At 34.1% G+C, this 10,998-nt stretch overlaps 2 protein-coding genes across 2 annotated transcripts in view; both read right to left on the bottom strand.

Annotated features, from left to right (window-relative positions):
* LOC108369468 (sphingomyelin phosphodiesterase-like) overlaps positions 1–4,437 on the bottom strand; it is an 11,972-nt gene extending 7,535 nt beyond the window's left edge. The window contains exon 1 of the mRNA XM_017624576.1: positions 4,329–4,437. Coding sequence (XP_017480065.1) covers positions 4,329–4,437 — 109 coding nt within the window. The remainder of the gene's footprint in view (positions 1–4,328) is intronic.
* Positions 4,438–8,570: 4,133 nt separating this feature from the next.
* On the bottom strand, positions 8,571–9,397 carry LOC108369467 (RING finger protein 212B-like). Its single transcript, XM_017624575.1, has 2 exons — positions 9,059–9,397; positions 8,571–8,974 (listed from the first exon to the last, which is right to left on the bottom strand). Exons 1-2 carry the CDS (start codon positions 9,270–9,272, stop codon positions 8,628–8,630), a joined length of 561 nt encoding a protein of 186 aa, XP_017480064.1. The 5' UTR covers positions 9,273–9,397; the 3' UTR covers positions 8,571–8,627.
* Between the last annotated feature and the right edge of the window lie 1,601 nt (positions 9,398–10,998).

The following is a 10,998-nucleotide window of genomic DNA, read 5'->3' as shown; positions in this document are numbered from 1 at the left end:
AACTTCTGAGCAATTTCCTCTAAAATATTAGATGAAAAAATTACAATTTCATTGAAAAACAACAAGAGGAGTTATTTGGTAAATTAATTTTAGTAAGTACGAGTACATAGATCAATTTTCCAAGCCATGAAAAATAAAACATAGACCCCCCGCAGCTTGCTCTCCTTTTTCACGCATGCAACCGCAATCGTCAATTAAGTCGAAGCGCTGCTCCCAGTGCTTAAGACAAGGACAAATAAACGATTTTGGCAACGTACAAATGGATTTTCCATCCAGTTCTAGAGGGACGTAGTGGGCGAAGCTTCAGACCTGTCAGAATTCGCACTTAGCGAAATTTACGTAACGAGGCCCCCATTCAAGATGCGTAACATCACTCAGAGTAAGCAGTTTCTGTAGCGATATTTTCGCATGGACCATCCTCTCAGGCACTTTTTAGAAGCCAAAAGTCCTCTTAGGCACGTCAGAAGCCATAGATCTCAAAGGGCAGTCATACGTAGATACCTCATCCAATGATCCAAATGAGCTAAAACCAAGCTTAAATGCCGTTCATTGAGAGCCAATCAACACTTCTCACCTGAAGGCCAATGTACTAGACTTGTGTAGTTCTTGAACTATATGAACTAAATGAACTAATTCATCTCAATGAATATTCCTTGCAGATACGCTTTAAAATGCTTTTGCATTGTTGCTACTTCAGTTCCTTGCGAACGATTTTTTTCGGGGGCAGAGAAAACTATTAAACTATCTTAGAACGCTTTGAAAATCAAAAGAGCTTTCGAATTTAATGTTTTTGCACAGCAATATGTACATAAGTGTTTACATATCATACATATGTTTATATTTCTTGAATTTGTTAAAGTTTTTGTTTGATGCGGGAACTTGTTTAACCGACTTCAAAAAAGGAGCAGGTTATCAATTCGTCGGAATATTTATATTTTTTTATGCATGTTACTCCATAACTTTGCACCACGTTAACCGATTTCTATAATTATTTTTATAAAGGAAATGTGTTACCTCAAACGTGGTTCCATATGTGAATTGAAGTCGGTTTTGTTTTTTGCTTAAAAATTACTTGTATTCATACTAACGTTTTTTATGTATGTAAATTCAAATTACCGAAGTTTTTATTTTGTATGTAATATTTATTTATTTATTTTTCAAGAACGCCATATTTCAGAACTTGGTTTAAAAGTACCCTATCTCAACTGAAAATATATTGAAAATGTGTTGGCTGCCGAAATAGGTCGATCTCCCACAAAGGTGTCGATATGTAAATGTATTCGTTAATTGAACTAGTTCACTGAGGTGAACGAACTACAACTGAATAGTTCACTGAAAAGAACTAAAGTGCCCAACTCTACAAAGTACCTTTACCGGATAGGAGCCCCGACTTAACTCTAATGGATTTTCACGTGTGGGGTCAAATGAAACGCCACGTACATATATAATGAGATGACTTCGATCGATTATTTTTAATGTACTGAAACAAACGAAAATTCACTAGGCAGCCTCTAAGAACAATCGCCGTGAAAAATGACTTAAAAAAAAATAATGAGAATTGGTATCAGGAATAGGTACGGTCATGCCGAGAACGAATTATAAAGAATAAACAAGTTTTAATTGTTGAGTTTTTGTTTTAGTCACGTATTTTTTCAGTTTCACTTTATCGTTTCCTTATATCATTTTAAGCGATTCTCAATCATTCCATTAACATCTAGCAAGTAAATTATGGTGAGTTTAAGGCAATGATATTCTTTATCATAAGATGATGGCTTAGAGAAAAATTTCCAACTTTTCTTTTTCACAGCCACAAAACTTTGTGGAAAAAAGTTTTCACAGTGAAAAATTTTAGACAATTTCATTTATTTACATTTAAAAACAGAATCGCAATTTTGTGTGTAGTGATGAAAAATGTTTTCGCTTCACGTATTCACAGAACAGGGCCCCAGTATTGAGCCCGCAATCCACTTTTTCGGATAGCTAAAAAGACGTATGTACTAGTTTTAAAATTAATTTGGGAAAAAGTTTATATTAGGGCTGTGCGATTATTCGATTACTCGAGCAAGTTGGTTAATCAATTATTCGGTTAATCAATTACTCGAGTAATCAAGATTTTGAGTACTCAAAACGATGATTAATCGAGTTACTTGAAATATGATTACTCAAAAAAAATAATTTTGCTCGTTAAAAGAGTTTGCTTTGGAAAATGCGTACTTCTTTTTTACATTCTGTAAATGAAAAAAAAATTTCGTTTTAATTTTTGAAAACAGAAACGTTGTTTTCAAAGTATCAAGGAACTTTAACTACTTTATACATATGTAAAGAGTTGAAATGTTGATTACTCATTTTACTCGAAATGTTGATTAATCATAAAGCAAATTATTCAAATATTTTTGTTTTGGTTAATCAAAAACCTTGATTACTCGAGTAACTGAACTTTTGAGTAATCATAATTTCCAATTAATCGAATAATTGAGTTATTTACTTTATGATTAATTAAAATTTTGAGTAATCAATTAATCGCACAGCCCTAGTTTATATACAAACAATTTTTTTTAATGATGTGATGTAGGAAACACAAAACTTTGCCAAACAGCCATTTTTAACTGTCAGTGCTTGGTTAAAGTTTTATTGATCATTTTGATTAACTAACATACCCTTTAACTAAAAAACATAAAAAATCGGACCTTTAAACTAAGATTTAAACACAAGTTTCGAATATCTCGAAAATGGTTAAATTTTGGACATCATGTCGTATAACCAAATAAAATCGAAATTGCCTAAATAATAAAGTCGTTAGTATATAGGACGACTTTTTCAGTAACTCTGCGTATATTTTTTTTTTAATTTTTACACGTCTGGGGTAGAAAAACATCCCTCCACACCGACGGAAGGTTAAGTAAAAAAGAAGAACAACAATTTAACCAAGTTTCTTCTAACTTAATGAAAATTTCTAGAAAAAAATTTTATGTTTATTTTTGGCAATTTTTTTACGGATTTGAATTTTATTTGCTGGCGGTGATATGCATTTTCTTCCATATAAAAAAGCATTTCAAGCAAGTTTTATATGCACGAAATTATAATCCTCAAAGATGCCATTAAACTCAAAAATATTTGCAGTTTTACCATAGGGTTGCATTTTTAGATAAAGTTGTGTATTACAAATTTTGAAAAATGCTTTAGCGTATTTTGAACCGAACCGAACCATTTTTTGGAGTGGATTTTCGGTTCGGTTTTTGTTTTTTAAAATAAAAATGGTTCGGTTCGTGGTTCGGTTCGTTGGCCGAAAAACAGCGACGGTTCGGTTCAAAAACCGCTCCGGATCAAATCCGGCTTGCAGCCCTATAACCAACACAATGCTGGTGTCCCCGAATGAGGCTTAGACGCAATATATATTATTGGCTAATCGCATTCCTATGGGGCCAATCGTAACACACATCAGCTAGGTTTAGTCAATGGTTCAGTCATACTGAAAATCTGCGCGATTTAATTGGACATTAATGGAACTTCTCACTTGACGATGTAGGTCGCGTTCCGGTCTCAGTGTTTCAGTAGCTGCGTGTCCGTCCCTTTCATTCTTCCTGAGTTCGTCATTCACGAATCAACAACCGCGATTGTTATGTCTAATTATTTGTTAATTATTTATTAAAAAAAAAGTAAACAAAAGTAAAAGGAAAAAGTATTTTTCATTAAAAATTTGTATTTTTACGAGCGCTAACTGAAAATTTAAGATAGGGGGCTGAAACTTTGCCACAACTATTTTTTTGTGACCGACAACGAAATTTTCATATGCGAACGAAATAAAAGATGACTATTTTATTTGGCACAGTCTAATCAACTTACGCGTACTTATAGGAAAAGGTATCCTAATTTGCACCGAGGCACAAAAAGAAGTATCCCTCAAAATTTAAAATGTATTCATTTATATGAACACGGCAACACTATTTTCAGTAGCTATAGTGAGCTCACGATTGTTCAAATTGTAACGAAGTCTCCACCGGCGACTGGTTGTTATTGAGACACCGTAGAAATAAAATCGCCTTTTCCAATGGTAGCAATCAGTTCGAATTCACGTGATAAGTATGTCTGCTGATATTTTACTTATCCGATTATTATTGCCAAAAACGAGTCGTTCACATGTCTGCCACAATCCATAAAAACATAAAAATTATATTACCACGCCAATTTGCTTATGGCTGTATGCAAAACACCCGTTTTCCAAAATGCTAAAATTTTAGTCTTATTCTGGACGCATTGCAGGGGTTGTTTTTTTGTTTTTTTTTTGACGTGGTCTAACGTGATAAGTGCGTGTTTTTGCGATCACCTACCGGAAATAGCTGAGAGGACAACATCGTTTGCAGTAAACTCCTGCGGCACACCAGGAATATGCACAGCAACACAATTTGCCAGTAAGAACAAAGGGAAAAGTCTCCTCATTTTCAATTCGAAAGCACTCCGCTAAAAATTCCCACACTGACTAATGGCCAATTCATAGGAGTAGTCAAATTTATAGTTCTTTAAATTCAACAGTGTCACTTACACACACACACACCTATGTACATACATACATACATACATACATATGTATCTATAATCGCTGGTAATTGAATTGGTTATCGAGGAGATTATCTACGGTATTTTATAAAACGTGTGGAAACATTCTGTTTTGTTATTAAGGTAGCAAAATCTTTGTGGCTTAGATCAGCAACAGAATTTTTGGTTTATTTTGTAGTTGTATTAATTTTACGAGTATTGCACACATACATACATACATAAGTATTTACATACAGCGTATAGCGTTGCCATTATGCTTAAATTTAAGCACAATTGATTAATTTTTTCCTACCTATGAAAATGTTAAACTCTTCGTTTGGCTAAATTTTTTTTATTAAAGTATTCAAAAAGTACAACTTTCGTCGAAAATAGATTACTGACTATGAGTTACCATTTCAATCAATTTTAAAATTCCTCGCATTTTCAAACCGCTGAGTGTTCTTCTGCCACGATTATTGGAGTTTTCAAATTAAGCATCCGTTAGACTATACATAAAGTCCTTACTTTTGACGACAAAACTGAGCCTTAGCTTGTCTTTACATACTTACTTGCTTATTTTTTATTTCTATAACCAATTTACCAAGCTTGGTAAGAAAAGCCCAAATTAATTAAATAAGTTGTTGTTGGTAAATTTAATTTTGCGCCGCGGCAACACTGTGTACATAATATGTATGTATTCGCACCTATCTATCGCTCGTTCGATAGAAAAGCGGCATATTCCGATAATAAAACCGAGCTAAATTGTGTCAGAATTATTTTAACTATGTTTTGAAAATACATTTACAACGATATCTGCCCATTGTTGCTCGCAATATTCCTACTATTTTATACTTTGCTTAGTAACTACATACATACATATGTATAGCCACAAAACAATTACTTCTTGACCCACAGAGTATGTAAGTAAAAAACCCAAATTAAAGTTTGATGTTTGCTTCATAATTAGGATTAAGTTTTCTGCGAAACGTTCATAACATTTTCAATGTAACTTTGTGCTACAATTTCATGGTCATTTTCGGGGGCGGAATGATTGCAACTCAGCATGAAACTCCCAAAATCCTTCTGCATATCTATTCAGCAAAAATTTTTTTATGGCCGTAGTAAGTTTGCAATTTTTTGGCTGGATGGTTTTTAAATAAGGGGAAAAAAGGATAAAATTTATATCGGAGCAAAATATATCTATAATTTGGATACGCACTGTAAAATTTCACAGTGAACAAAGTTATAGAGCGTTCGAAAACACAAACAATTCCTTCACCCGAACAAGTCCAGTTTTCTTTAGTTCGAATTATCTCGAGTGCACTGTATATTCAATTATTAGGGCTTCAAACACTATATAAAACCTGCTCAATTTTCGTTATGAATTTCAAATATTTATTAGCTCTCGCCTCTGTTCCGCAAGAAAAAGTAAATTATGCATTCGCCCTGATACCGGAATATAATTCCGAAATACAAACGTTATTGAGCTATTTTGAGATAACACATCGGATCGCCACTTCGTGGAACATAGCAACGTGGAAAGAAGGGTTATATCACATCGAATTATGAAATATGTACAATGAGGTAGGTTCGCTTTGAATTCAAATTGGCAGGGGTTGAAATTCACTCGGAATTACGTAAAATAAAAAATTTACAGGAATTAACATAAGGGCCATTCCAGCGAAGACGCCATCTCTGGTAAAAAAATAAATTACATAAACCCTGTTTTAATATGTTAAAACAGTAAAGAAGAAAGAATATTTAATTCTTTAGAAATAGGTTTTTATCGATTTATTTTTCACTAACCGGTTTGTCTCCAAACCAAATTTGACAAGGGATGACGGAAAATCGTTCCACATTACATCATTTCCCATGTATTTTATTTAGGGGAAAAACCAACTTTTCGTAGGAATGGTATAGAATTCTTGAAAATGAATGTTTTTCGATCAGAAAACTGTTTTTCTTCGGGAGATTTCCAATAATAATAACCAATTGTGTATTTAACCATTTTTTATAGCAACTATATTTTATAGGTCCGCCGGAAACCCCAGAAAATGCAATGGAGGGACAAATAAAAAATCTTTTGTATTAAAAAATGGTTAAATAAACAATTGGATATTATTATTGTAGGTCTCCTGAAGAGAACCAGAGTTTTCCGATGGAAAATACTAATTTTCAAGAATTATATACCACATCTACGAAAAGTTGTTTTTTCTATATAAAATACATGGAAAACTTTGACGCTTGGAGCGAACTCTAAATATTTTTTGATTTTAAATTTCAAAAAAAAAGAGATGTATGTATATTTTTTCGGTATAGAACAATCCTAGGGGGTGAGAGTATTAAAATTCCGACTTTACTTTTTTTTACCACCTAAATGTACATGTCTTTATAATATTTTTAAATATTTTTTCGTCTTATTTTACAGTAAGTTTTACATACACAATAGGTTGTTTCGCGAAGGTCGTAGCAACAATTTTCGGATCGCCATCGCAACTTGCTTACGTGTGTTATGAATGTCGACTCGTTGAAGTGATGAAAATTGTTGCTAATGGGTTACAGAATGTAATGCATAAATGATTTGCCAAATTGTTTTAAATTCGCTAACTCTTTGATGTTCGCATATGACGTTTAACTTCTTTCTGTTGTACGTAATCTTTAATTTTGTCATAATCTTCAGCTGGATCGGAATGCATTTGCGTATATCTTAATAAAAATTAATGCGAGAAAGTCTACACCTTTTCCAAGAGTACTTCAGAAAGCGTCAAATATATTTCAGAAACTGTAAAATGTACTTCAGAATAGTCAATTGTACTTCAGGAAACGTAAAATGTACTTCAGAATGGTCAATTGTACTTCAGAAACCGTAAAATGTATTTCAGAACAGTCAACTGTACTTCAGAATAGTCAATTGTACTTCAGAAACCGTAAAATGTTCTTCAGAATAGTCAATTGTACTTCGGAAACCGTAAAATGTACTTCAGAATAGTCAATTGTACTTCAGAAACCGTAAATTGTACTTCAGAAACCGTAAATTGTACTTCAGAAATCGTAAAATGTACTTCAGAAGACGAAAATTCGTACACATTGTAATTATTTAAATAGTATATATATTATAGTGATTTTAAATATATTTACTTTTTAATATATTTTTCAAATTACAAGTAAATTAGTTTGTTCGCAATGTCTATACATTTAAGAATGAAACAATTAATTTATTAATGCAGTTTTAAATTATGTACCAGCTGGCATATCGAATAAAGATAGTGCATCTGGGTGAAAAGTGGTAGAATGTTGAATGGCTCTGCCACAATCTCCACCAACAACTGTCGCTTTTGCCTCGTCAATAAGTTGCTCCAAGTACGAGAGCCTTTGCTCGACAACGCCCGGACCAAATGTAGCTGGAATGCCAATANCACTGATATAGCTAAGGGAGCCAAGATGGCGGATTAGAGCGAGAACGCTGTCAATATCCAACACCTTGTATTATTCCACCATGAGTATTAGGTATGATAGCATGAAATGTCACAATCTGCTTAATAAAACAAATCTGCGTATCCAGGGAAAGTATAATAACGGAATTAACTATGTAAATTCGCTATCGATAGTTTTGCATAATACGAGGGAGCCATGCCTCAACTAAAATTGGAATGGAGAACAATCCCTAATTAAATAAACAACTACAGATTTTTTCAATCTACAAGTATTTATTTTCACCACAAATACTTACATATCGACTGCTGAGTGGAAGATCGATCTATCTCGGCAGCCAGTTCGAAAACGCCCTATCTCAAAAAACTTTTCAAGAACGACCTATTTCAGAATTTTATTGAAAAACACCCTATCTCAGAATTCGGTTCAAAAACGCCCTATCAATGTGCTGATATAGGGCGTTTTTGAAACGAGTTCTGAAATAGGGCGTTCTTGAAAAGTTTTTTGAGATAGAGCGATAGGTCAATCTTCCACTCAGCAGTCGATATATACATATACATGATACGAATATTTAAATATTTAAATCTAGCAAAATATGTATATATAAACATATATATGTAAATACATATGTATGTATGTTTCAAGCGCTCATTTTATGAAGATTACATAGTAAAATCACGTCGACCACGATCAGAAAATAGATCACTGTGTTTGCTCAAATCTGTAGATCTTGTGCAATTGCCACTGGACAAGGTTACGTCAGATAAGGTGCTTATTGTTGGCGATTTAATACTTTCACTTTGGGTTCTATATCTTCTGCATGATGGAATCGCTGATGAACGGCCCCGGCCCGGACGCAGATGGCCTTGACTCAGCTCTTTGAAACTTTGCTTTTTATATGATATATAAGCTTTCAATTTCTCAATTCGCTTCGTTTCGTGCGCTAATTTATCATCCAGATGTGTATAGATCCTTAGCATACCTTTCAGTTTCCTCGTCTCTTCTTGAACTTGAAGTGGCATAAAATTTACCCAATAATGAGCGTTCAATGCGTCCTGCGATATTTGGAATTGTAGTATCTTTTGGAACTTACGAAATGCTTTCTCCGGTCGATCGAAATATTCTGCCATTGCTTTGGGCATATTGGCGTCGATAGCTTTGGCGTCGTAGAGCGCGTTGCAGACATGGCATTGCCTGTTTGGCAAGCATTCTTGGCAAAAGATGTGACTACATTTGGCTATAAAGAACCTGTTTGGATTCTCTACAGTTTTTGGCCGAAAGCATCTGTTGCAATTAACCATAAACATTATGCAATTTGATAGTAGCTCTCCTTATATTTTATTTAAATGAATTTAGAAGAGGCAAACGCGAAACACAGGAAACGTATGAAAACCCGTTGCAAGTCAAACTGCTATGTTTTGTTTTTATAAATACCGCATAACGCTACCAGACGTTTGATATTGAACACCTTAGGCCTTCAGCACATTGGTCGTCAATTATGATGGAATGTTTGTGTTACTACGTTTACGGGTAAGCAAATTCACGAAATCATCATGGAATGTTTGTGTTACTACGTTTATGTGTAGGCTAATTCACGAAATCATTTCATGAATTTGGATTAAAATTATCTGCTTAAACATAATTTCCTGAATTCAATTATAAATTAACCATCAATTTCGGCACCATTTCATTAAATCATGAGCTACAAGTCCGTCAACGCCATGTAACAGCTGTTTACTAGGAATATGAAGTTTTAGATGCAAAAGCATGTATGTGCCCTACCATGATTTAAAACACTGGAGTTATGCATTTTTGTTCAATGTAAAATAAATTTATATAGATGAAATTCAAATACAAATGTAAATATAGCAAGGACCATTTCCTGAGACGGCTTTTTCAAATTTAGACAAAGGCCAAAATAACCGTAACCCTAATCTTTAATTTCTCGCTATTGCGCTGACACTTCTTCAAAAACCTTAATGTAATTTTTGAAATCAGTAAATAAGGAATTCATTCCCTTTTTCACTACTTAGTACCTATAAAGCGTAAACAAAGAATGCCTGCACAACGGGTAGACGGTTATAATTTTTCGGTACCGATTCTCATTGACAGAATTACACAAGTGCGCGGAAGCCTTAAGGCCGTACTTTATTTTGGATCTGGCAGCACCGTCAGTCGAGCAAAAGATGTATCAAAACAGAAACGAAAATTGAAAAAGGTCCAAATAGTTCCACCCTGTACTTCCGGTAGTGCCTTCCAATCATGAACAAAAGACACAAGATCACGCGGGAAGGAAAGAAAGAAAAACGTTATTTTCTAGCTGCCGAAATCTCGACGCCATCTTTGTTGTAAGAAGTAAACAACGAAGAGAACGGAGAAAACCGCGAAATTCTTGAACGCATGAAAAATCATTTTTATTATGCAAATTCTTCTATAAATCATGCCGTTGTGTTAAATTGTTCTTTATCTTATGTGTACACACGTTGTCACAAGCGAAAATGAAGAAAATTGCAGTAAAAAGCCAACAAACGTAAAAGTACACAAACGGTTAATGTCAAAATCGTTCAACTTTTGTCCTAAATGCGATTCTAACGGGCTAGTCTCCAGCCCGCGTGATCTTGTCTTTTTGGTTCATGAACCCGAATCAACTATTTTGCGCAATGCTGCCAACTGTTGAATATTTGCAATTATGCAGAAACATTTCATTGGGGTATTCACAACGGTGTCGTAAGTGCCGTATTGCTGTATGCCGTAAACTTTAAACGTCTAAAAAATATATAGAGGGGTTCGGAAAGTGCCATCAAAGTCATATTTGGGGTATTAACAACGGTGTCGTAAGAGTCGTATTGTTGTATGTCGTGAACTTTACACGCCTAAAAAATATGTTAAGGGGTTCGCAAAGTACCATCAAAGTCATATAATATATATAACGGGTGATTTTTTTGAGGTTAGGATTTTCATGCATTAGTATTTGACAGATCACGTGGGATTTCAGACATGGTGTCAAAGAGAAAGATGCTCAGTATGCTTTGA

The sequence above is a fragment of the Rhagoletis zephyria genome, unplaced genomic scaffold (genome assembly GCF_001687245.7).
Source record: "Rhagoletis zephyria isolate East Lansing unplaced genomic scaffold, Rhagoletis_zephyria_1.1 Rzeph_scaffold_03689, whole genome shotgun sequence".
Lineage (NCBI taxonomy): Eukaryota > Metazoa > Arthropoda > Insecta > Diptera > Tephritidae > Rhagoletis > Rhagoletis zephyria.
The sequence above is the reverse complement of the archived record's forward strand: the minus strand, read 5'-3'. Positions and strand labels throughout refer to the sequence as shown.

Bases quoted from the DNA above. Each gene is read 5' to 3' on its own strand.
- LOC108369467 (XM_017624575.1), bottom strand. From the start codon at position 9,272: ATGTTTATGGTTAATTGCAACAGATGCTTTCGGCCAAAAACTGTAGAG. The intron at 8,975-9,058 runs GTAAGTTCCAAA...TGCCACTTCAAG, and splicing joins TCGACCGGAGAAAGCATTTC to TTCAAGAAGAGACGAGGAAA.